The 27,691-nt window shown below is 37.6% G+C and overlaps 1 protein-coding gene and 1 long non-coding RNA gene across 8 annotated transcripts in view; one reads left to right on the top strand and one right to left on the bottom strand.

The window, feature by feature from the left end:
• The window catches only part of astn2 (astrotactin 2), a 121,216-nt gene extending 113,539 nt beyond the window's left edge, over window positions 1-7,677 (bottom strand). For 3 of the 5 annotated variants that reach the window (XR_013329353.1, XM_077736935.1, XM_077736936.1), the window contains exon 1: window positions 7,136-7,677. Coding sequence is in view for 4 of the 5 variants with exons in the window: in XM_077736935.1 (XP_077593061.1) it covers window positions 7,136-7,502 (367 nt within the window). In the remaining variant the exon portion in view is untranslated. The remainder of the gene's footprint in view (window positions 1-7,135) is intronic. The other 2 variants (XM_077736934.1, XM_077736933.1) reach the window with 2 other exon arrangements.
• LOC144210321 (uncharacterized) overlaps window positions 7,109-27,691 on the top strand; it is a 53,984-nt gene continuing 33,401 nt past the window's right edge. For 2 of the 3 annotated variants that reach the window (XR_013329354.1, XR_013329356.1), the window contains exons 1-3: window positions 7,109-7,661; window positions 8,330-8,401; window positions 23,029-23,101. This is a non-coding gene — a long non-coding RNA (uncharacterized LOC144210321). The remainder of the gene's footprint in view (window positions 7,662-8,329; window positions 8,402-23,028; window positions 23,102-27,691) is intronic. The other variant, XR_013329355.1, reaches the window with a different exon arrangement.

The raw sequence follows: 27,691 nt of genomic DNA, 5'->3' as shown, positions 1-27,691 counted from the left end.
GTATAGTCATATAATCATAGTCATTATATAAAGTGCAAAATATCTTTAAAATAGATTTCCAGTATAGTGACTACAGTCCCTGAAACAGTTAGAGATTATCTGGATTATGGATGACGCAAAACATTATTTTACTTAGGTGATTCTGAATAGAAATATTATAATATATAACAATATATAAACAACAAACAAACAAATCATACTTCCGTTTGAATTATGCAGCGATCCAGCTTTCAGAGAATTCAGGTCTAAAAAATAAATAAATAAAAACAAGCCAACCTTGTAAACGAAACTTCTGGCAGCCTCTCCTCTGGAGAACGACTGCAGACTGTGAATCAATGTGGCAGCAGCAGCACAGCGGAGGATGCTGGACAGGGGGAGGGACTGATGCTGAGTAATGATGCTGTTGTTTATTGCTTTTTGACTCAAATTGCTGTTTTGGTGTCAAGATTGCACTATAGCCAATCCACATGAAATATACAAAAATAATTTGTAGGGACAAAAAACAATACAAAAAGAAACATGTTAAAAAGACAGATCAAAATGTTGATTTTTTAAAATTTAAGCTTTTAACTAATTGCCTGCCATTATCACCTCCTAGTCAAAATGAATTGACCATTTAGCGCTGGTAATGACATTTAAACATGATAATTCAAAGCCATTCCTCCCAGTTTAAATGAATTAGACGTCTAAGACTGTCAATGGCAGCTCAAAGGATCAATGAGTGCCCAATAGGTTGTAGACTATAGACTATCCAAAATGTACTGTTATAATTATACATCATTTAAATAAAGGTAGTAAAACAAAAATACATTCTGGCATTAAGAACACTACAAATGCAAATCATTTGGCATTAATTGGCATTAATATCAAAATAATAAAACACATTTTTGTTCTTTCAATATAAATAAATACATTTAAAATGAATGAACAGAATAATAATTCAAGCTTGATCTTATTTCCTTAAAGCTATTTGTTTTCCTGACAAAAAATATGTACTGTATTGTTGAACTTTTTTAATTAAGAAAAATGAAAAATAGTAACTACATTTTTGGTTTTAAATTTTGTACTGTTTAGTCAATGCATAACATTCACAGAGAAATGTTCTTTCTATTTAAACTTGGAAGACTTGCAGTGAATGATGTGATTTTAACCCTCTTCTATAAATACTTGTGGCAACATAATGGGCTGCAAATCCAGTGCTCACCTTGGGCATTTAACCAGTTTACAGACAACTAAGCGAACCGCAACCTCGGGAGGCAACGCTCGGCTGTGTTCTTACTTCTAAGGGCAATTGCTGACAGATCCGAGCTTAATCTACCGTCTGACAAAATACCTGAAAATGCTCGTGTTGCTCGTCTTCAAAAGAAAACGGGGTCAAATGAGGATACAGCCGTGTCATGCCAATGAGCCTTATCCTTCTGTCACATTTACTGAGAATGCACCACTCCGTCTTACATGGAAAGATGCGAGTTATCACACACAAGTGGTTGATACGATTGCAAATGGAGAGTCCATAATGGTTCAACAATTTAGTGTAGGCATGTCAAACTGGTGGCAATTTAGTGTAGTCAAAATGGTGGCATCGATGCAAATGGATTATTCAATACTTGTGTCGGCTATAGCTCGCCCGCCATGTGACCATTTTGACTGCCATCAAAATGGGATGGACTTCTCTCGCAGTCAATGGTAGCCAAATGAGTTACATATTTATATGGGTTGGCTGCCACAATAGCCCTCCTATGGAAAACATAACCGCAATGTCCTTCAGATTGTGTCATTCAATTCTGGACATTATGGCTTTGCTTTTAAATGCAATATGTGTCCTCGATAATCATATATCAGCGCTGTTCAGACATTATGGTTGACGTCTTTGTATCTCACCAACCGCACACAACAACGAAAATGCCATGACTGTGAATAGGATGATATTACGCGACAGACTAATGGACGAGCTACAAAGAAGACTTATGGCGCGTGTGTCTTTCTGCAGATAAAAGCCAAGTCGGGCAAATGTGCACATGCTACAGAACGAGAGAAACAAAATGTCAGGAGACGCAAATGCCACTCGTTGCGTGGTTCAAAATCAGACGAGGCGACAAGGACGTAAGAGAGCTGGAGCGATTCCAAAGTGTGGGGGGGAACCCAAGCGGGAATCGAATTTAACGGGTCTTAAACATTATTGTGAAGGGTTTACGAGAACAAAAGGTCCCCCTTTTTTCCTGTCCATGTCGCCCGTCACGTGTGCAATTATGATAGTGATGCGATTTGGCTAATTCCTTTTGTCTCGACGAATCATGAGATTTGCCACAATGGCTTTGGGTGATGCGCCTTATCTTTTCGAATTGTACCCAGACCTTTTAGCTCAGTGCTAGGCGTCCAATCCGTTTAAACTGGGAGGGCTGAAAGCAAATGCCTACCAGGCCTCACATTTTAAATGGATTGGCCATCAATCGCCGTTAATGTTGTTGTTTTTCTTTCCTACAATGTGCATACATCTTTTCTTTCTCGAAGCGACACTATAAGTAGCTAGCTGTGTTTGTGTGTGGATCGTGATGGGATGGCAGCCAAACTCCACGCGTTAAGAGACACATTACATATTATTTGCCACTTGGGGCGTTCCATTATGTAGCAGGGGTATATCAGATAGTCTCGAGGTAGAAAAACAGTAACTCAACTAAATTGCCCAGATAAATCAGTGTCAAATTATGCATTCAATACACACACACACACACACACACACGCCAGAGAGTGTATACTGTTCATATAAGTAAGTTTATGAATTTTGATTAGGAACTTGGGGCTGTAAGATAACACTTCATCCGAATACACAACATTTTCACCAGTGAAGGCATTATCTTTTTCTTATTTCACTGCTGCTTTTCATCTCCCATCTCGGGAAAAAAAGAATGGTGTTTATAGGCTCACAAAGATGCAACGGCAGGGAACAAGAGAGCGAGAAAGCCGTGACATTCTCCTCAAGATATGCGGTACTACCCGAAGAATTTGAATACGCAGTAAAAGTTGTTTTATTTTGGCCATTTAACATAAAAAAATTAAACCAGTAAATTTTAAAGAGCCATTACACTCCAATTGGCATATCTCAAGCAGTTTTTTTCTAGTAATGTTGATGGTTAAGTGTTTTGGCTTATTAAAACCAAAGACAAGGTTTCTTTATATTGTCATAATGTAGATATTGGTAAACAAAAAAAGCTAATGACAATATACATTTTTATATATACACATGTTGGACCCCAACATAATTTTGATGATAATGTACTGATATTTAACTCATTGACGGCCATTGCTAGATGTCCAAACATTTTTATAAATGTTTGTCTGCTGCCAATCTTCCAAATTCCAATGGATTGGACATCTTTTGACAAATTCATTTAAATTATGTCATCGTCAGTTGCAATGAAAGTTAACAACATATTCACGTTCCCAAATAAATAAATAAATCACTACAAACCCGTACTGTCCTTTCATGTAACCCTTTTTCCATCATTCCAGAACGATAGTGTGGTTAAATTATACAGCCAGGTTTTTATCGCACTCTGGATGTGTGTAATTATTTGGCACATGAAAAAAAAGCCTGCAAAATATGAATCAACACAACCAAGGTACCTAAATGCACCATTTGGGCAGGTGACCCCAAATAGAGTGCATACCTTGCACGCATACTAAAATGGAAAGAGACAAAGATGGAGGGATTGGGGGACAGCAAACCTAATATATTTTTGTGACATGTCTCAGCAATTTTCCATGACATGTGTGGTAATAAATCAAAGCTGAGCAGGCATAGAAACGGAACAGTACTTGTGGTCGCTTTCAAACCATTCAGTCCTTTACAAACCTGTGACCATGGTTTAACATGGACGGAAGAGACATAAGACAATGCCTCTAGTTTTGTTTACGAATAATTCGGCCAATAAACAGCAATCTTAAACGTAATATGATACGGTAAAAAAAAATCTCAAAATTTCAGGTGACTTAAATTGCCCTTTCTCTGTTTCTTTCCTTGGCTAATGGCTGGTCACTTCCAACACACTTGATTTGAATCCGCCGTATTGATTAGCTCTTGCTACAATTCTGCTGACACCCTTAGGAGCGAACAGCAGAGTGTGGACCTCTGCCAAGGGTTTATCATTTGTCACTTAGAAAAAAAAAAATCAATGCGTGAATTGCCACCATCCCTTTTCAAATCAAAGAGCAAAATCTCGTAACGTCATACGTTCACGTGATCATAATCGGGCTTGATGACATTTGCAGTGGTTTGGACGCAGGTAAATGTCCAAGTAGCTCTTTACATCCTTCCATTTATTCCTAAGAGACGTATAATACATTTGACCTGGGAGGGTGGCAGCAAATGTTCATTCTCTCCCACTTCAAATGGATTAGATATCTATCGCAGTCAGTGGCAGCCAATGTGTTCACACATTCCCCAGGTATCAGATAAGTACTCTGTATTGGCAGAACTTCAAAATCATTAGACTCAAACTTGAACTTCATGCAAAAATATCTCATCCTAACAACCCTACAATTATTGTCATGGATTTTGTCATTTATACCCCAAATATTGACCACTCATGAACTGCTAGTTTCCACAGAAAATGGTGGGTTGTATTTTTTATGTATGTATTTTCTTTATTTCCAATCTGATATTCATTATCGGGACATCCCCAGTTTTTTCCCCATCGTGTCAGATATAAAACATGGAATAGTATTGTACTCTTCGAGAATCATAGTACTGATGTTGACAACCTCGCAGCTTCAGAGAAACACACATTAATAGAGCGCTTATGGCTGCTTGCCGTTTTCACAAAAACACTCATGAACACCCACATAAACATTTTGTAGGGTTTTAAAGTGCATTAGGTGCAGAGCGACTATAGACATGATAAACTGTGTATGAAGGGGTAGATTGCAGCACTGAAAGATAACACTATTTTTTCTTATATATGTATTTAGCTATTGAAGTCAAACTAAAGTAGAAGTAGTCTCCATAGTGTATTCATCATCCCTTCTTTTCAATGAAATTGTAAGATAACTATACAATGACATTTGAGGTTTTAAAGATACTGAATCTTTAAGGTATGACTGTTTTTCAGTATTTACTGCACTGATGAATGAAGGGATGATAAGCAAATGTAGTATACTAGTTCAAGTCTTAAATTTGCTTGCTCACTGCCTGACAGCATTGAGAAGCCCCTTTTTCTCTTTCATCATAAAGAACAGAAAAAAAGTGATTTGCTACCTTAATGCTCCCAAGCCTTCACCGTCCCGCAAGCCTGTTAGCCTCCATGCAGTAGCTCGGAAAGAAAATTAAGACCGAGGGAAGAGATTAAAATAACACAGCAGGCTAAATATAGTCTTTAAAAAAAAGTCATTTAAAGACTTTGCGTTCACAGTGGCTCCCATTTTTCAGTCGGCTATTCTCTATGAAGTGGAAAGGAACATCACTTTTTCGTTTTAATTAACACTTGCATTATTGTGGCAGGGGCATCACAGTGGTTAGTGTGTCGGCCTTACCGTTCTGAGTTCCTGGGTTCGAATCCAAGTTGATCCTCCAGTGTAGAGTTTGCATGTTCTCCTCGGGCTTGGGTGGGTTTTCTCCAGGTACTCTGGTTTTCTCCCACATTCACTTCCAAAATTATATGTACAAATGATTATTTTTGAGCATCAATAAAAAAAAAGTTTAACATTTTAGTATTGTGTACCTATCAGTAATTCAGAGTGCTTTATGATGGTTCACATTCACCTTCACATTCATAAAAAACAGTTCATTTAAAAGCAATTTTGGGTTCAGTATAAGACCTGAATAAACTTGAACAGTGGAGAGCTGAGATTTAAAACTCTGTCCTTCGCTTACTCGAAACCCCCCTGAACCAACTGTGCCCCAAAGCTGCCGGGCAGACAGAGCTCTAAATCTTTACGCCCATGATACTTTCAAAAGTGAAACATTTCAAAACTGTCGAACTAGCAGTGGGGAGCCATTTACATCTGCTTCCCGTCTGTCGTCTCTTATTGCTCGACAGTGAAGACACTAGCAAGCATCTCATTGAGTGGAAGTTAACAGCAGCCACTGTGCAAGTGAGTGAGTGAGCTACACTAGTGTGAAAGTAAAAATATCAATTTCATGCATATTTGCAGGACCAAATTGCATCCCTTGATTGGGGTACAGAGAGGGTGACAGTGTGCATGAAATGTAATCGTATTGGCACTACAACATTTGGAGAAAAGTATTAAAGAGAAGAGACTGTAACTTAGAACTGAAAAACTAAAATGTGCTCGACGAAACAGTCAATAATGGCATTGTACAAGGATAAGGAATAGGGAAAAAGCTGTAATAATATAAAAAATTGGTGACATTACATTTGATTTATATTGAAAGCAAAAAAATGGGCATTTGTTGAAAGAAAAGTCTGAATAGTGTGCTGTTAAAATCTAAATATATAGTCTTGCATTCAGAAGGATAACATCATCATTTAGAAATAAAATCTGAATTAGATTTTTAAAAATAGTGGATCTGCATAGTGCTGTGAAAAGACCTGAAATAAATTTGTTGCATCAACAAAAAATAGAAAAACTTGGTAGTTATGACCTTATGAGAAGGAATTCATCATATAAAGTTAGGTTCATCATTTTATATTGCAGGCAATGTGATTTCATTTTTTTCTGGCAATAGAAATAAGTTAGTCACTAGAAAACATTCACCCAATTTGACATGGGGATCTGGGAGCAAATGAACATTTGCTACCAGCACTCCCACTTGAATTGGACGACCAGTGCAGTAGATGGCAATCAATGAGTACACGATGTCTAAATATTCCCATTACTATCAAAAAGTAATGCAAAATACTTTTCTGGTAGCATTCAGGGCTGCTATCCCAAACAATTGATGTATCCAGATACAACAATTCAGTATTAATACTTTTCTGTGTTGACAAAATGCAATATTATGTAAGAAGACAACAGTTTTATTAGATCAACTCTTCAAAACATAACTATCTATTTATCCAACTAGTTTGATTTGTAGGTGTACCACGCTAATGATTGTAATCAAGTGCCGGTGTGCCTGTTTGTGGTGGTTGGGGGTTATTGGGGGTTAGGTTGTCAGTATTAGAGCGGTTCTTACCGAGTGCGAAGTACGGCAGAGCCGTGTTGTCGAGATCGTCCATTACGGATATCCGCCCAGGTAGATCCGTCCTGACGAACAACAGGAGCCGCGATTCCCCACCCCCGGCGGTGCCACCTGATCCGGCGGAGGTGCCCCCTCCGCCTCCACCGATCGAGCCCCCGGAGGCACCAACGCCGGTGAAGCTGAACTCGTTCTCCCGAAGCACGGGCAACGTGGAGACGGTAACGCTCTTGAGCTCGCACGGGCTACCCGCAACCGGTCCCTCTCCACCGAGGATCCCCTCATCAGCGGCGCCCGCGGTGGTCGGCGTGAGCCCCGCGAGGAGCACGCGGAAGAGGAGCATCAGCGGTGTGGTGCTTGCCATTTGCCCTCGCAGCTGCCTGTGCGCGCTTATGCAGCTTTGGAAGAGACTAAGCTCGTGGACGCGCACTTGGGAAGAGGGAGCAAGCAAACCAGGCAGCCCAGACAGACGCTCGCTTTTTGCACACGGCGATTCGCGAGCGTCCAGGAGGCGGCAGCACAGGTGAGAACCAAAGAGGAAGGAAGCTGTATATTTGGGAATCGAACCCCCAAACAACCCCCTTGACACGTCATGCCGGACACCATTTTCATGTATTTCGGAAGTGGCGAACAAGTTAGACACAAAAAGCCAACATTTGAAACGGTGAGAGTCAAGGAGCCACACCTTACTTAGCATAAAAAATAAAATATGCCATTGTTTTTAATGGGCCCTGATGAATTTGAGTGTTTTTAAGAGGAGAAAAAAAGACAAACATAAAATGTGGCAAAGAACCACAGTATATACAAACTACGATAAGAAGCATAGAGCCGCATTAGGCTCAACTACCACATGTCCGCCACCCCTAATCGCTTGGTAGAGAATGGAACATTTCCTTAGTCATCAAACATTTTCATTCCATTTCACACTGAGAAGCAATGAGAAAATATATGTATAAATTTAATGTTTGTAATTCTAAACTACCCCTAGGTATGGGTGTTAGTGTCAATGGTTGTCCGTCTCCTTGTTCCCTGTGATTTGCTGGCGAACAAATTCAGGGTGTCCCCTGCCTGGTGCCTCAAGTCAACTGGGATAAGCTCCAGCACCCCACGGGAGCCTTGTGAAGCTAAGCAGTACAGAAAATGAATGAATGAATGGCCAGTCATAATAATATTGATCTTCTTTTGTTCTAGGCGTGTCCTGGTCTCAATCAAGTCATATTCTTTTTTCCATCGCTCTGAAGTCTTGGCCTTCGCTTAGATTCGGTGAGTCCTGGTTTCAAGCATAACATTGTATCAATCTTTATTTTATCTGTGTTTCACGGACATAAGCGTTGCTTTCCACACAAGATGAGTAATTTTACCACATTTTAGTTCTGCTATATAGTATAGTTAGCTAGACTTGCATGACAGCCCAAGTTGTTCAAATTTAACTGGAACCTTGACTGTGGAAATTTTACCCCGAAGGAATTATTTATGTTCCAAGATTTATTGTCATTCAACCAATACTTCTATTTAAGCAGTTCTCTCAAAACTTTCTGAACACGCGTGGAATGCAAGTTAAATTAATCCCACAGTTGCAACTCAATGTTTCACCTGAGAGGTCCCAGTTCCAATTACAGAATATTCACTCCACCATGAAGTAATTCACTCTGCTTTACTGCACCAGTGAATGAGAATGAGACAATCTATAAAACCATCATCATCATCATTAATGTCATATTGCTTCGAACAACAACAGGTTGGCGTTCCGTTTTAAGGCATTTACAAGGAATTGAAGTTTTAAGGATGATTTACTAAATCATTGTTTCACTTTTTTAATATTTGTATTTTCACACAATCGCATTGACATGTCTGCAGTTTACAAATAATATTACCTGTTCATATATGAGGTCTTCCTATGCCTCCCCTATCTAGTTTACACAGACTATCCACTCTAAAGGGTGTTAGGAAAAACACAATTCATAGCAAGTGTGTGCCATTTTTTTCCCGCATCTTTCACTATATAGTGAATATTTGATGCAATAGCTTTCACCTGCTGGGAAACGGCAAATGTCGTCTTTCCAGTTCATTTCTCGCGGGAGAGAGGAGTAGATTTACAAAGAAGACACACGGAATGTTGTACACGCTTAACTTTTAACCCTGCCGTTCACTGCGCAATGTTGGGAGAAAGGAAAAAGGACAGAAAGGAAATAGAGGAAAAATCCTTCACCTTGACATCTTAATTAAGGGGAAAAAATCAGACGGCAACATTGTCATAGTGTGATTTAGGGGAATTTGATTTGATTTTTACCTGAGATGTGTTAGCAAATGTTTGTTTGTCCAAGCAATTAAAAGCTCTGAATAGCTCAGATTACAGTTTATCATTTACTGGGAATTTGTTTTTGGCTCCTTGCTCAAACATTGTGAGCAAACACAATTGAGTCTAAATCCCATGTGTCAAAGTGGCGGCCTCGGGGGCCAAATCTGGCCCGCCGCATCATTTTCTGTGGCCTGGGAAAGTAAATCATGAGTGCCGACTTTCTGTTTTAGGATCAAATCAAAATGAAGAGTAAAGATGTATATTCCATTTCCAGATTTCCCCCCTTTTAAATCAATAATTTAATTTAATTGAAATATTTTGCACCTTATGCCCCAAGTTATGACATCTTGGCTCTCCCTCATGCACCAAAATGTCATCCCGTTTTCTCTTCCCAACATAAAATCTACCATACAAAACCAGGTTAAATGGGTTCACCTGTTATCAAACTTTCCCAATATTCCTTTTCTGGCCTCCGTTGCCCTTTGAATTCATGACAACAAATAAGTCAAATGCAGTATTATGAGAGTTAAGCAGTTGAACAGTATTTCTTTTTTTTGCCGACGTTTCCCAAAAGAAAAATGTACACAACTCATCCTGATGTTGCTCTATGCCAGGAAGTATACAGTCAGCGAGTTTGCAGCTATCGTTAACGCACCAAATTGCCAACTTGATATTTATTTACCTTCCGAGGTATGTAAAATGCTTTACCGACTCATTAATTGAGCTGCGAGCTTAAAAAAAATCAGCCTAAAGGGCAAAACTTTTGCTGTCGTTTTCGCTTCAAGGTGTGTAAAAAGTGCTGACGATTGTACCGCCTGGAAGCGATTGTCACCGTTTGGTTGATAGATTCCATCGAACCGCGTCTCTCTTGAATGGCCAAACAGTAACAAGACATCATCATGTGGGATCGATGTCTGTCGGCGAGTTGCAACAAACAAGAGAGCGGAACAAGGAAGAGCTGCATTTTTATTAGCTGACTGAGAGCTTTTTAAAAAGGTTCCCCACTTGGTTATTTGAGATTTATGGCGATGGAAATTGCTTTGACCTGAACGAGACAGCGTTAGCGGCTTTTGAAATGTGCTCAAATTGAATTTGATGGACAACAAGCTTCACCTGAGGCGGAGATGTTAAACATATATTCTAACTCTGGGGGCTGACCTTTAAGCTTGCCTTCCCAGCAAAATATTGTCCGTCCTGATCCAGTGAGAAATTAACTTATATTAATTTATCGTATTTTCACGACTATAAAGTGCACTTAAAAGTCTTAAATTTTCTCCAAAACAGACAGAGCGCCTTAAATTCCAGTGTGCTTTATATATGGGAAAAAAATTAATGTGTCATTCATTGAGGGTGCGCCTTATAATGCGGTGCACCTTATAGTCGTGAAAATATGGTAACTTAAATGTACTTAATGTTAACATAGTGCTGAGTGGTAGATGGATTGCGTTAACACCAAAAGTAAGCAATTGAAAGACTAGTACATTTGCTGAATGCAAAATGAGAATTAATGAATTAATGAACGATTTCACAATTAGAGACCCACACTCATGTTTGTCACTGTTAGATGTAGAAATCAATTTAAATTTGTATAGATGGCAATGGCAATGAATGACATATTAGTTAGCCCTGTCAACCCCCAAATTCAAAACTATTGGACATTTAGTGCCGTCAATGGCAGTAAGTTGACCATATATATAAAAATTAAATCGTATGCATTGAGTCTAAGAAATATACCACTGTGTGAGTTTAATTTCATCCCTCAAGTTACCACTTAGCGTCCTCGGGGTACTTGGAAGACGTTTTATATATTCACGAGAGAGTCACAGGAGAAGCAAATTAACAGTAACAAGTAAAAATGGAGATCAAAAAGATAAATGCAGTGGAAGGATTTTTATATTTTAAATTTAAATAAAAATTTTACATTTGCATCAGATGATAAAATGTACGAATTAAAAAATCAATAACGGTAGTTATACATTAGAAATGGGTTTGCTAATTTACAGTAAATGTTAAATGAGTCCGAGAAAAATATTGTTAAATGTTTTCTTCTATTAGGTGAAATATGACTGGAACAACTTTTGATGGGAATAAAATATGTTTTTTATTCAAAAGAGGAAGTAAAAATAATCACAAACATAGAGTTGTAGTTTCCACTCCCTAACAAATAGAATGTCAGTATGTTTAGAAATAGCCAATAATTTTGGCACGCTTGTGACCAAGTAAATGCCTGTAATGACCATAATTTCCGATTCATAGCAGCAAGTTTCTTTCAAGCAGTCGTCTAAAAGTTTTATGCTAACACTGACTGATAATGTAATAACAACATGTTTTGATTCTCCCAGAAGAGACCAGACTTGACAGGATAATGCAGGCTTCAGCATAAGCAGCAAAAAGCAAATGCATTAGTAACTCCACTACCTAATATCAGATTCTAATTTGCGTCTGTATTTTTCCCCATTGCACAGAGCATTTTCTGTGTAATTCACTTGTGCAGCAAGCTTTATCACCTATCTTGCAGGCACTAAACTCTGCCTTTGTATTAACCATAATATTTAAATGAACTATGTATCCACATTTTTATCCATTTTTCTTGCTGAAACTCATATTTTTCTAACAATTCCAAATTTTCCAACCAGTTGGGTTTTTTGTTCTGTTTCAGCACTAATAATCCTCAATATTGATTAATAGTGTGTTTTACAGACAAAGTGAGGAATAGAAAGATCTAAATGGCTTTTAATTGCCTAGTATGGTTTTAATGGGCAATAGGGGAGTTTTGGTATAAACCGTCCTTTGTGAATGGGACCCTTAACATAATGTGTTTCTATATGTGTAAAACGACTTTTATAAACAATATATTACGTATTAAATTGCTCATGCAATGAAGCGGCTGGCAAAAAAAAGAAAAAGCAGTTTATGATTATTCCCTATGGAAAGGCTTGATCCACACTAAGATGATATGTAATATGTTAAAATAGTTGTAGATATTGTAAAATTATATAACAATAGTTTATCCTTATATAGTTCAGGTTAAAGACCCTGAAACAAAATACCAAGTTATTTGTCAATAACGTCATGATGGAGCCACCATATTTCTATTTTAGACCCTTAATTGAAAAAAAAAATAACAATTTTAAGAGCTTAAGGCAGAAAATGTATTTTTTTTGACAGTTTAAACTCTTAGCTGCACCCTCGAAAATTTAACAAGAACATTTTCCATAATTTCTGCACAATAGGGAACACCTCTACAAGCTGCACCCCCCCAATTTTACAATATTTAAATATATTATAAATAAGCCATTTTGTTAGAAAAGTCAAAGGGTTCAAACCAAGCGGAAAATACGTTGAGGCTTTTAGTAATAATAGGCCGGCAATTTCATTTTTCTTTGGGTCCAAGGCAGGTCACGGTTTTTATTTGTGAATTAGAGGAGGCAAGAAACATGTTTATGGCTGCCGCAATGGCACCGTGAAGAAAATTTACAGCACCACAGAGTCCTGGACGCTTGTCATCCAAGGCCACGCTGCTCGTCATTGATAGTGACTCGGAGTGGAACGAGATCTACCTCTGGGTGACCCTCCTCTTCCCCTGCCTCGCCCTCTCTTCCGTCATACTCTTGTCAAGCCAGGTTTAGCTCGCGCATCCTGCCCCGCTGAGCAGCCCATCCGTTAGTCTTGTCGGTGACAGAAGGTAGCGCAGGGACAGTCGGCAAGGTCTGGCGTATGCGGCCTCATTCTCATCACCCTGGCCTTGCTCATTGCAGTTAATTCCAGAATCAACCCCGAAGACCCCCACCCCCTCAACACACACACTTTCCAAACTCTCCATCTGTCACTGTCCAAGACAGGCATATTCTATTTCTTATTGCTAAGCCTGCTTATACATTTAAACTTGTGATTGGAGAGTTAGAGAAGCAATCTTTACTGTGCACAAAAATACTACTATGTATTAATCCTTTGATTCCTGAATTTATATTTGACAAAGAATAGGACATAACATAAAAAAGGCGTTTGGGGAATGCATGAATATATGATTCTAATACATTTGTTTTAAAAATCAAGACTACATAAAAAGTACAAAAAAAATAAGAGTTTTTCTAAATATATTTTGGGGGGAAATGTAACAAATAAGATGGAATTTGTTTATAAATTACTTAAATTACTTTTTAAATTTATCATTTATGAACCTGTATTATTTCATTTTAATTTCATTTTTCATCTTAATGAATTTAATGTAGGATGCTTAGATGTTTACACATTAATGGTAGACAGTACACTAATAATATCAATAGTTTTAATAATGAGTATTATATTAGTTTTAGTAGTAATAGTAGATTCAGCATTAGCTAATTCCTTTTGAATGTTCATTTGCTGCCAGCCCTACCACTTCAAATGGATTGGCCATCGAATGAATTAGTAAGCGTAACTGAGGCGATTAAAAAAAAGAAAAAAGAAAAAGTCTGATTGAGTCATTACAAATGCGGCAGAGATTATTGGAAAGGCTACCGTATCGCTTTCATCCGGTCACGGCGCACGCCCATCAACCCTCCTCCTTCATCGACCCCCACCGCCACTTCCTCATCAGCATGACCCGGGTCCTCATTTGCAGCACCCGATGACACCATTCTCCCACACACTGACCGCTGTAGAACCAAGGCCAACTAATTACATGGACATTGGCAGCAATTAAAATAGCTGATAATGCAGAACCTAATAAGTTGCCAGCACATTTATTTTATCCCACCATAGAAAAATATATGTTTTAATCATATTAAAAATGTGGGAGTTCCATTAAGTTAATTGAGAAGAAGAATATTAAAACTCCTAAAAAAAAAAAATACTTTTTAATGAGGGTTTTGGTAGTAAGCAATACAAATACCGTACAAGTAGATTTCTCAGTTTTCTTAACGTAGGTACTCTATTAGTCAACGTATTTCTTTCTGATTGATAAGTTTTACTCCCCGACCGTGCATATAGTACGTGTGACATCACCAAAAAATCTCACAAGTTTAAATCAAATATTCCCAAGCAATGTGAACAGCTATATAAAAATTCTGAATTAACAAAAAATCAAGATAATGTAGTTCAAAAATTGCAAAAGTTGTTTTGACAAAGCTGTCCATTTTGATCAAAGCACGCCGTTTATCAATTGTTAATCTGTTTTCAATTTATTAAAAGATACAGTTGCAATAAATGTAAACAGAGAAAAAAAAAACATCTGTTAACCCACCCTGCTTGCTAGATATGTTCCTAAACTATATAACTGTAGTAAATACATAACATACTTCATGAGAACACAGTTCCAATAACCAGTGTTAGTACAGCCCTGAAATTAACATGACTTTAAATCCACAATGTTTTAATGAAAATAAGATATGTCTGTGCTTTCCAAAGCTTGCGCCTAGAGACCATGGCCACTCATTGCTTTATATGCTTCAGTTAACATAGTTCAAACAAATGACTCGTTATCAGACGTGTGCAGGGCTAGATGACAGCCTTTTCATTTGAATCATGCATGTCATGAGGGGATGTAGGACATGCACGACAACCACATTTTAATTTTCATCTTTACTACGCACAATAGTGCAACTTTTGCATGTACTTTCTCCGTTGGCATGATTTTGAATATTTGCAGGCTTGAATAGCATTTGTAGTCCTAGTGTTGATATTCATAAGCTATGTCTAAATTCAAGGTCCGCACATTCCAACTGTGGTGGAAGATCTGGTTTGTCACAAGACCTGTCGAAGACCAGTCCCAATCCTTTAAAAATTGTTGGCCATTTTTAGGCAATTCTGGAGGCCGCAACTCAACTGCACTTGGCTAACATATCCCATGATGCTTTTTTGTGTTGCCAACATTGCTGTTGTTGTTCAACTTAAATAGTGGATCTGCTGGCGATAATTACTTGAACAAAGTGTCAGTGATGCCATCAGTTCCATCCACGCCCCCCTTTAGCAAGTCACAAACAAACCCTTTTCCAGAAGTGTGTGGACACTATATTGGGCAGTTATTGACTCTACAGACTAGAGGAGACATCCAATCCATTGGAAGTTGGAGGGTTGGGAGTGGACGAATGAACATTCATTGGCTGCCACTTCAATTGAGTGATGAATTAATTCAAATTAGGGACGAGAGCGATAGGGGTGTATATGTCCACCATAGGCAAACCTAGCAACCCCTCCTCCCCAGCTCCCAATACCACCCCTACCCTCAACACACACACTCATCCACATCATTCGTCTGTGATATGCTGGGTCAGCTGTCACCTGCTGACAACCTCAGCAAAGCAAAGCAATATTCTGCTTGGCTGAGTTCAACCCGACTGCACAAACCCTCTTCAAACGTAGAGAAGGGCTGTTTTCCAGGATGAGACTCAGCAAGCCACCTCTCATGCACCCCAAACATCTCCCCCTACCCCCATTCTTAGACGTCACCAACAGGGGGCAACATTGTTCTTCCTTTAAAAGCCATAACTGCAGGCGGTCTTCATTGAAGCGTGTTTTACAGAGAAGGTTGCAGAACAAAAGAGGGAAAATACTGCAAAGCTGAGTTCTTTTGGTGGAACAAATGACTTGGGGCACCATCATTTGAGCCTGCAAAATTGGTTATTAGGATGAAATTGTTTAATCATTATAATAATGCCAAAGCCATCTTTCAAGTGCGAGGAAATGCAACAACATAGGTTATCAGTTGTTGACTCAGTCTATGGAAAAAAATACTAATGTTTACTCTTGTTTAACAGAAAAATTATATTCATTACAGCAAAAACAATGCAAAAACAAACAAAATATAGAATGAAATAGTTTTTTTCTATCTCCCATATTGTGAATTCACTTGCCAATGCAGCAAAGGCAAAATGTAGACAAATATAGAAATATAAAGAAATAAAAATAGATGCAAGATGTAGAAAAATAAAACAAATAGTATCAAAAGTAATAATCGGAATAATGATGTGTAGGATGTTTTGCTGTCTTATCACATGCACACTGCATAGAATTCTTTCCTTGAAGAGCTGTTGACAGGGTTGCCTGATTGGAAAAACTTGAAACCAATCACACTGTAAAACAGTGTCAACAGGGGTGGTGTGTGTGTGTAGGGGTGTGGGGGGTCTCTTGTTGGAATCATTGCTATTTAACAGATAAGCATCATTGGAGAAGTAGATCTTCGGAAAGGTGCGAGACATCCAATTTATCTTTTTATCCTTATGCTCTGAATATAAATAACTTTCACAGGTAGCCGTCCAATCCATTTGAAATGGGAGGGGGACAGCAGTTGAAAGAACATTAATTTACTGCCAACCCTGTGTCTTAAAATAGATTGGACATTTAATGGGTTAAATAGACATAAGGTGGCCACACAACGTTATCAAATGAAGGTTATACTACTCTTTTAATCAGTATTATTGAGTATCAAGAAATAGCATATCAATGCTGTACAACATGTAGTTTTCAGAATTTGGCATTTAACAGCTGGTCGCCCTAGCCAAGATGGACGTCAGCCTCACATACTCGTAAAAAAAGGAAAAAAGAAAAGAGAAAGGAAAAAGGAGAGCTTGTGGCCTTTCCAAGATGATGACAGATGTCCAATCGTGTTGGGTCCAATAATCTTTTTGATGTGAATTTAAATGAGTTCATCTCCAGTAGACTTACAATCCATTTAATGTGGGAGGGAGTCAACAAATGAACGTCCATTCGATGCCACCCTTTCCACTTCAAATATATTGGACATCTAGCACTGTCATTGTATAGAGCAGTCTGACCAATCCATGATAGAAATTTCTTAACCCTACTATTTGTTTGCTATTTAGGAAAAGATACAAAATAATGATAGAAAATAGACCACAAAATGAGATTTTTAAGGTATTTAAAAGAAAAAACCCATAGCTTTCAGTTATTGGAACAGTTTATTTCAACCGGAAAAAAAGCCTTTCTTTGAAAAATGATTGTTCCATATCAAAGCAGCAACTTAAAACATTTGTTGACTTCGCTATGGGCTGCCATAAATTACTAGTGTTTGTCACATGAACTGAGAATAACCCCCACACTTTTTGATTTGCAGGCCATAACAGGTAGTAATGAAACAATATTTTTGCTCAGTTAGCAACAAAGCAGGTACAGCAATGACGGCTGTTGGACAATGAAAGTAAGGATAGTGTAAATGAAAAGCTGTGATACAGCTCGGACAATAGCTCGTACATGACAGGAATAACGAACAAACAAAGAACCCTGTGAAAAAGTCACACGGTGACGAACAATACTGGACCATTGTGTGTTCATTTTCTGTAACATACTCACACATACTGTTTTTTTTATCTTTTTGCTTCAGAAACTAAAGTTCTTTTGCAATATTCCAAGAATAGGCTGATTTGCACATGAATGACCCCTAAGAGAGCTGACAAAACAATATAGCTTTCTTCTTTAAAACCTGCTGATGTGCATGAAAATAATATTTTTCTTGTGCTGTGATAATGACTCCATTCAATGGTGATAGTTTTCCCTGTTGGGTGAGGGTCTGACTCAATTCAATGGTCATAGTTTTCCATGTTGAATAAAGGGTCTCTGATAAAAATGTAGAGTAGGTTCAAAGATAATCCACATTTTGCTGACATTGAATAGGATAGGCGTCTCGCGTCCAATTATGTTTGTTATAAATAGATGTCCGATTCATTTGACTGGAAGCAGCTGGCAGAAAATAATCACTATCAGACCTCCCATTGAAAATGGGTTGGATTTCAATGGTGCTGAAACACAATGGTTCAGCACCACCAATCCACCCGCAGTCCTTGTGCTGATAAGCGGCGTAGAAAATGACTGAGTGACTTAATGTACCACCTTATCTAAAGGTAAACACGAGTTGTCTTGGATTCTCAAGTGGTCCATTTTCTGTACATTCTACTGCTTGTCCTCATGGTCAAAATTGGTCACAGCTGTGAAGAATGACAAAGTATAGGTCCAAATCGATAGCTCTCTGGGTGATTGTGTCCAAATAGTGTTGTGCTTTGAATAGTGAAAAGCTTTCGCATGGGTTCAGGTTGTGGCAATTTGCCTTTACTTATGCTATAGTAAAACTAGTTTATTTCCTATAGTGCGATAAACATTGACGGCAATGGCTACTAGCCCTCCCACTTAAAATAGATTGCACATCCATCATGATTTTATGCCAATTATTGAGTTCATTCATGAAAAAAACGTTAAAACCAGAGGTTGAATGGTCTTTCTTTAGTTTTAGTGTTGAGAGTGGTAATTTTCTAAAGTTATTGTGCAGTCAAAGTTAAAACTTTGGTCCATCTGTTGCAGTCAATAGCAGGCAATGCAAACTTTTTTTGTTCTCTAGATCTATTCTCCTTTACACCAACTCTACTAGCCAATTAATTTTAGTGCTTGTTTTCATTAGAGTTGTGTGCAATTGAGGGACAAAATGTCTGTCCAAATGATAGTAGTTTCAATTTAAAGACATAATTGAACATAGCTATCTTTTTTTTGAATAGAGTGAATGTGCTACAAATGGAATGCAAACCATTTAAAAATAATTAACTATGCAACCTGTTTGTTGGCAGTCACACAAGTGTCGCTTTGGATAGGATAAAATACTACATTCAAGACTAAGGTACATTCAAACTATTAATTTAACATTGGTTATAAAAATTACATTAGCTTTTATCGTGTTGGCAATGTAATGTACATACATAAATCATACTTAAAATATAGCTATTTTTGTAGCAGGAAAATGCTGCATCCATGTAAAATATAGGGAACAGGTAACAGGGTAAAGCAGCAGGCACATATTGCATTGACTTTTTATTTTGTTTTAAGCAGAATTTGCGCTTGATGTCACACTGTGAGACAGATGGCTGGGAGCCGCAGCCATGGGTGGTTCAATCACTAGGTGGACTCATTTCAAGAGGAAATACAGTATTAGGTCGAGGCTATGTCATGAACATATTTTTTATATAATTGTTACAAAACAAGGATTAGCACAGTTCAGCTTTAATTTTATTGTTTAACATATGTGGAAATATGTTGGTCTCACAGTTTGAAAGTAATTATTTTAGTGGGATTGTAAATGAAACAATGTTCAAAAACAAAAAAGACAGTTATTTTAACTTGGTTTTATCTTGTTTCCTGGCTGTTTGAATTGGCTGCAATTGGTACATAACATAAATGGTTACTCATTCCATATTCTAAACTAGTATTACCATTTATATTATGGTTTTGCTGTGGGGCCTAGAATGGCATAATGATGGCAATAGACATCCAATCCATTTTTACTGGAAGCGGCTGAACGGATGTTAATTCGTTGCCAGTCCAAATGGACTGGACCTCTATAGTGACAGACTAACGTCTCACATTCACTCCATCAATCACTCCTGTTTCTTCACCTCTCGTGTTCTCCGAACTACAGTCAGTCACTGTGCATCGACTCTGTTAGTGGAAATGTCACGTCTCACCTGTGCATTCCTTCATGTTCATCCGAAAGCTACCCTTCCAAAATCAAATGGATTGGATGTTTACTAGTGATAAACATGTTTAAATTCAAAGCAGTAGGATAAATAGAAGCACATGAATGTCATTGGCAATTGCACTTAAAGAATGACTGACAATAGATTTAACTGACCTTCAACTAACTGTGATTAGAGAGTTCAATTATTGGGCTTGCACAATTCTCCTCAAAAAATATATAACTGGTCGCCATAGTATGTTAAAGACTTATACACTCTCCTGTATATGAGCACTGACAATCTACAAGAATCCCATCCACAGCACTTGTGAGGGGGTATTGATCCACATGGCCCCTGCGCCTCTCGCAGCATGAATCCAAAACAGTGTTGGAAAATAAATCCTCTCCATCTCTGTCAAAAGGTGCAATGACTTTACCATGCTGCAGGGACTACTGGCAAAACTCCTTAGCCCGGTGAGAGAGTAAAAGATAGAGGGCAGAGTGGGTGTGAGGATGGAGAGCGTGGGTGGATGTGGATGAGAGAATAGCTTAGCCTTCTGTACGAAGCCACGATGGCAACAAAAAAAAAAAAGCGGACTAGAAGAGGCCACATTCTCTCTAAAGCCACACCACCATTGATTCATGCCTGACTGGTGCATTGATTTGAATCACAGCCTCCTTCTCATCATCACAAGTAGATATTGAAATTCAGTGGCGCCTTTTATATTAAGGTTCCAACAATAAGTCTGCAATAAATCAAATTCATCCCAAAAAAGTAGACACCAAATGTCATTTTAATTTTAGTCAGTGTCCTTCCTAAAATGAAATAATATACCATCAAAATGTGTCTATGTAAAACTGACCCATAACACTAAAAAGGTCGGCCTTGTATAATTCTAGCAAACTTTACATCCAGATTAATCACAATAGCCTTGTATCTTTATTCATTATATTATCAGCTTGCATCCCGACATTCAGGATCAGTATTAAAACATGGATAGAATTAAAGGCTTAATGATTTAAAATCATATTATGATATCATAGGTGATATCTTAGTGACCACACGTTTGAGGCAGAATGAAAATTTCTTGCAATTAGCCCTTTAGACAAGGCACTAATCTGACAATATGTTAAGGCAAAAGTGAGGAACCTGTAGTGAATGCTAAGCATTTCTCATCTGCATGCAGCCAGTTTACACTCACACATACACACACACACACACAAAAGAAACCTGATCAAATTAGGCTAATGAGTTGGCAAATTGAGCACAGTTTTGTTAGGCTGCATTGCTTTTACATCTGGCACCATTCCAATATTGGCTGTGATTATAGCATCTGCATTCCACCAATATTTAGCTTGCACTCTTAATAGAATTGATTAACAGCAATGTCTATTGAAGGAGATACCAAAGCAAGTAGCCTTGATGTTTGGACACTCGAAATCAGGATTGATTTATGTGACTGAAGGACAATTTTATTTTCCTTCTTATTTTTTTTTGGAAGAAACCAACACATTGACGTTGATGGACATCTAATCCATCTGTATTCATAGGGTTGACATCGAATGAACATTCTTGCATTTGCTGCTGAACCTTTCAGTTAAAATGGATTGGACATCTCATCCCAGTTAAAATGATTCGAGTAATAAACTATTTTTTCCAATCTTTCGCCTTCGATTTGCAGTATATTCCGCTTTTGCCATTTGCAGTAGCATTAACTGGTTCAAAAGCTCGACTTTTTGCATACAGGATCGATGCTCGAGGTTCAGCTCCATCGTTAATCACCAACGGAAGCTTTTATGAAGCAATCTTACTTTATTCATAAAGGATAACAGCGTTACTCTATTAAGATGTCACACTATTTATCTTTCTTATAACCTGCCCATGGCATTACAAAATGGCCTGAATACACCAGGCTCCCCTCTCCATTCCGTGTATCCCTTTGCCCTTCTTCACATATAAAATAATTGGAAATACATGGAGGTAATAACAAGGTGGGCAGTTTACCGCCGATAACAAGAAGGCTGGGAAAGGCGAAGTGTCTTCAATTGTTAAAATGTGCGTGTGAGTATGCCACGTGGGATACCTGAATTAAAATGGAAGGCTTAATGCAGTTATCTTTTATGGTCCAAGGTAAAATGATTAGCTACACAGGTCACGAGAACCATGTTTTTTAAAGCGGTGAAGCACTGAGTGTAAAAATTGGGAGGGTACTATTCATAATTTAAAATATGGATAGAACCCTCTTGCCTTAGTGATGCTCTCAATATCAGTTAGATGATAAAAAATGTATCATTTGACTTATTACACGCGAGCAAAAGAAGGCATGTTTTATGAATCTCCAGCTCAGGAAGATTTGATGAATTGCCGGTTTGATCTTTTGAACAGACTGCATCCAGGTTCTTCAGAATATGCGTGCTTGCCCCGCAAGGCAATACCTCAAAACAGTCATTATTGGAAGCTCATTTAGTTTGAGACGTATTGTATTATAGAGGGAGGGGAGACAAAGGTGAACTATGTACATCTTTATGAATGGCTAGAGTGTATCGCATTATGCAACCTCCATTCTCCAGGAGTTGTCATAATTTTCAGACTACTCCCCCCAATCCCCTACCATGCAGCTTATAGTATTACAGAACTGCTTATTTAGAAGTATTTTTCCTTTTTAAGTAGTTTAATTTGTAGTTTAGTAGTTGAAGTTTGTATTTTAGGTGAACATCTATAAAACAAATTAATATATTAATGGATTAAGAATCATTATGGCAGCCGGCCGGCCTCAAAGTTCTGCGGGCGAGGGTTCAATCCCAGGTCAGTTCTCGCTGTAAGGTCTTGCGTGGGTTTTGCTCTTCTTCAATGAATTCCACATTTCCAATTTTACATTTTGCATGATGCAAATATAGAATTGATTAATTTTGTATACAACTATAACCAAAATTCCCTTTTTTTAAACCCCCAAAAATATTTCAAACAAGACCAGTCATAATATAAATTCAAAATTATGTTTACAATGTAGATTTCTTCCATGTGAATTAATTCTACAATACTTCAGATCGGAGTTAGCTCTTCATCATTTATGAAATTGCCTTTTCTTGTGCCTAATGTTTTTATACTGCCACCTCAATGAGACTAATCTCAGTGATCTGCTGTCACATTCCACTTAGAACCAATCAAGACTCACCCTTGACACAAGCCCTCACATGACCACCCCACAGAGACGTCTTTATCATAGTGCGGGTAAGTGACATCTAAGTATACCTCTGACTGTCATCTGTCACTGTTATCGCTGTACTCTATTGTTTCCTGTTGTTGTTCTTGTTTTCATTTTTGGAAAAAGTGGACTGTATTATTCACCGTTTAACTAGTTCAGTGTCAATGATGAAGAAACTTCTATCCATGTGACTGTTTTCATCCAACTGTGCGTGTCATGAGTAGAAGGCCAATCCATTTAAACCGGGAAGTTGGCGGCAGATGATTTTTTATTCATTTGCTGCCAATTCTCCCACTTTGAGTGAATGATAAAACAAGTATGTGTGTGCTATAAAAGGAAGACGTTTGAAGCCTCAACCTCAAACTTAGAGTGAAACAAGTGAACCAGTTATTTCTATGATGTCAAGTTCTATACTTTCTACGCGGAAAAAATCTCTACCAAACATAAAATATATAAACTAACATCGTACCACATACTTAGGGGCAATTTAGAGTCTTCAGCCAGCCTACATTGCATATTTTTGGGATGTGGGAGGAAACCAGAGTACCCAGAGAAAACCCACACAAGCCATTTGAGAACATGCGAACTCCAAGCCATGATGACACCATGATGGGAGCAGGTTCAAATAATAGCAGTTTTTTTCTCTTCTGCCTTCTTGTCATGACATTCTTATGCTGTCAAGGCTTCAACAACTTTTTGTATTTTTTTTACATTATTGTGTTTATAGTTTTTCTGCAACTACATATGTTCAATAGATCGTAACCATTTTTATAGGCCTCTATTTGAGCAGTAGGAGTCCCATTTTCCAGGTGTCAGAAAGAGCTACTAAATTGATAACACAAAAAAAAACAAAGAAAGCAATTCTTACTCCTGTTTGCCGCATGTGGATCCAATTGTGCATTCCAATATATAAGTTGCCTGAGTCTGGTAGCAAGCATCCTATAGCAAAAAAATAAAAAATATTTCAAAGCACAGACTTCACAGAGAGCCCAAATGCTTTGTTCTCACGCTACATTTGTCAGCAGAAAGTCTGTAAATCCCTGATCCCAGTGGTCATCCCAACTCACCGCATCGAAAGCTAAAGGGCTTAACAGCTTTGTAATTATTTTAAAGGTTTATCTCGCGTGATTTGCGTCGACATCGGCAAATTAAAACGTAAGGACTTTGCTGTATTCCAGGGAGACGACACCATTTCTTTAGGCGCTCAAGCAAAGGGTGGATTACAAAAGCGGTGTGTGCTAAGCCTCATTAAACTAAGGGGTAACTTGGTGTTTATCTAAAATGGGTTGCATACTTAGTGATTTTTATCTAGGGAGAGATCCCACACATATCCAGAAAAATAGTCACGTTCTGTGTTTACATATTTATGGTTTATTGAGTATGATCAACACAACATGCATATATCTTTAACTGCAGACAGGGTGAATCGGTTCATGCATTCGGTTTTGCATATTTGGTTTGGTTCACCCTTTTGGACATATTTTCTATATTTTTTTTGATGAAAATCTATTACTAGGGAGATCTAAGCGTGCAGAACTGAATTAGTTGGGGAGTTTCTGCATTTTCAGACACTATTTATGAATTGACATGTGAGCATCTTACAAGTTTGAGAAATGCATGTCTCCCTCTTTGGAAACAATATTTGGCCTTTTTGTTAAAGTTACCAATGGATGAAGTAAAGTTGTGTGTCAACTTTACCCAACAGGGAACGGTGTTTGAAACATTAGCACACTTAAGACAGCATCATTCAGCAATGACTGTTGCTTGCATATACACATAAGTAAATTAAACTAAACTAGGTGGCATCTTATAAACATGTACACAGTCATACACAATAAAATGCATATGGTATGTTTATAGGTTTTTTTTAACCATGATTATTTCCAAACATTTTATACATCTGTATACTATTTTAATATAAAATATGCTACTCTGTGTGGCTTCTCAAACTCTAAAATGTTCATCTCTACAGCCATAACCCTCGCTGCACATCACTGTTTCTGAGTGTGAGTTACTCATTACTACTTGTAGCCATTCATATTTGTGATGATAAGTACATGTCCAGTCTTTAAAGGTAAGGTAGTGTATAGTATATCAACCTTTCCTTACTAATACCATATTGCAATTTGCCTGCAATTGCAGTACGTACATGCATGCACACCTTACACAAACTCAATTCTTTAATTGTTACAAGGGAGCCGATAATGAGGCCAATTCCTCTGGGTGGCAGCAGAGGTCCACGCACATGCAGTTCTGATGAGTGCTTTTCCTTGCATTCCTCCAAAACACACACTTACACACACACACTAAGTGAGTGAGTCACAGTTGACCACAGAAACAGAAATGCAATGCAAAGACAACAAGAAGAAAGAACTACAGAGAACATGGGATGGCTTTTAGATTGTAGTCTGACTCACTAGCTGTCATTGGCAGCAGTAGCTGTTATGCATCCCACCCCAAATGGATTAGATGTCTACTAATGTTAAACACCTTTAAATTTAGAGCAGAAGGATGAAAAGAACCACATAATTGGACAGGCACTAGTTAAATACTGTATCCTTGGAATTCTAAACTAATGTCCTTCTCTTTAGTCTTGCTGATTCTACTTGTCATTCAATTGTATTCTCTTATCTTGCACTCTTATTCATTGCTTTCACCTCCATGGTATTCAAAGTCAACCACTTCTGTGAAAGTCCCTTGTTGTTGGGGAGAGGTGCTGATATATATAGTTATACATATATAGAGAGGTTAGCTGCTAACCTGCTGGCAAGCAAGTAGAAAGAAAAATAGAAACAGACCCATAAATTATATATATAAAAAAATAAAACACAGATGCATTTCTGACAATGAAAAATTGAATATTGCACGATAGAGAGAAGCTACTGTAGTTTTTTTGAAGTAGAAAAGCAGATTGAATGTTTCAATTACCTACAAGTTTCAGTACTAAAAATCTGAAACAAATTTTACTGACTATTTAAGTCCATTTTCTTACCTAAAAGTACCACCTCTCCTTCTTCAATGCTTATTTTTTGTATATGTGCACTGAGCCATTGCATCATAATTTCATTTTGATGCAAATCTAAATGAGGATTAGAGTCTAAGTCTAATTGAATCATCTTAATCATACCTGGCATACTCTACTTTGCTTTTCACCTTATGATAAAAATGTTGGTGATATGTGGTAAAAATTTGATTTTTTTTCCTGCTGGAATATGAATTTATGGATAATCCTCTTCCCTGCTTGCTGGCAGAGAGGGAGCCATCATATCAAAACAAGAAAAAAAAAAACTGCAACGCCGGCTCCTTGCTTTTATTACTCATGATTTGCATTTTTAAAATGAAGTTAACACAATTTAGTGAATGCCAGAATGACATAAACAATGACTGCATCAAGATACTTCTTCCAAAGATTTTACACAGTTTTAAAATGTCAAATCCAATCAGGGAGCCTTTCACAAATAGTTTTCTTAATTTTTCAATGTTAAACGACATAAAAATTGGTGGCCCATATCTTAGTTATTAGAATTATTATATGTCCTGTATATCAAATGTTTATACAGTAAGGCATTACACTAAAAAATGAAAATTTAAACCGAAAGCCACAGTGTTTTCAATCATCAAATAAAAAAAGAATAACAAATACAAATAGAGCCACAAAGATAACTTCTTAATGAGTCAATGGTCCGTTTATTGAGCATGGTCAAGTAACATGAATATTATTAAAGTTGTTTTTTCCTTCTTCTGTGGCTATTGACTGGTAGCACCGTGACATGAAAATAATTTTGTGTGTTCCATTGTGGGAGTTGCTGGGGGTTGGTGTTTTAGCAATAAAATTGAAACCATTGTATATTGAGGTCAGCGGTGCTATTTTGCGTGAAAAAAAATGTGTTTTCAGTCCTCTACATTCAGCACCTTTGCAGCTCAACTTCATTGTTCTTCTCAACACATTTTCCATGTGAAATAACACGGCTAAACCACTTTCTCGCCGAAAAATAGAATTTTATCCACCCAAATGCTCTGACCTTCAGCACCTCCCACAATGTAAATGTATCATCATTATGCAACCAGTCAATATAGTGGTTCTTTATGTATTACCCTCCACATACACACAGATGTAACCAGGACATTTCAAATGCTTTGAAAACCTGCATATAAATCTTAACCAAAATAATTTCTGTATGCAATGCAGCTGTTCGTTTTGGAATGTTGAAATAACGACAGCAAACAGTTAAGTAAACTGTGTCATGTGGTGAAGATACATTTTAACATAGTTAATAGCAGAACTAGATGAATGCATGCTGTAGAATTAGAGATAAAGTGCATATATGTATTAAGGCTATGGATGCGAAAAGTAATTAGAAAGTCTCTGAATTAAATTCACTGTGTCTTTTATACTGGGCAATAATTTGTAAAACTTTAATAGGCTACAATGTGTCCATTAGATTGTATCTATTAGACCAGGGGTGTCAGACTCGGGTTGGTTCGCGGGCTCGATTTCATGTGGGCTGGACCATTTTCGATATAATATATAGATTTTTTTTTTTATAAATGCATTAAATGAACTGGATTAAAGGCCCCGATTATTCAGTTTTTTATAGATGTAAAACAATGTTTAT

Source organism: Stigmatopora nigra, chromosome 17, assembly GCF_051989575.1.
Source record: "Stigmatopora nigra isolate UIUO_SnigA chromosome 17, RoL_Snig_1.1, whole genome shotgun sequence".
Taxonomy (NCBI): domain Eukaryota; kingdom Metazoa; phylum Chordata; class Actinopteri; order Syngnathiformes; family Syngnathidae; genus Stigmatopora; species Stigmatopora nigra.
The sequence above is the reverse complement of the archived record's forward strand: the minus strand, read 5'-3'. Positions and strand labels throughout refer to the sequence as shown.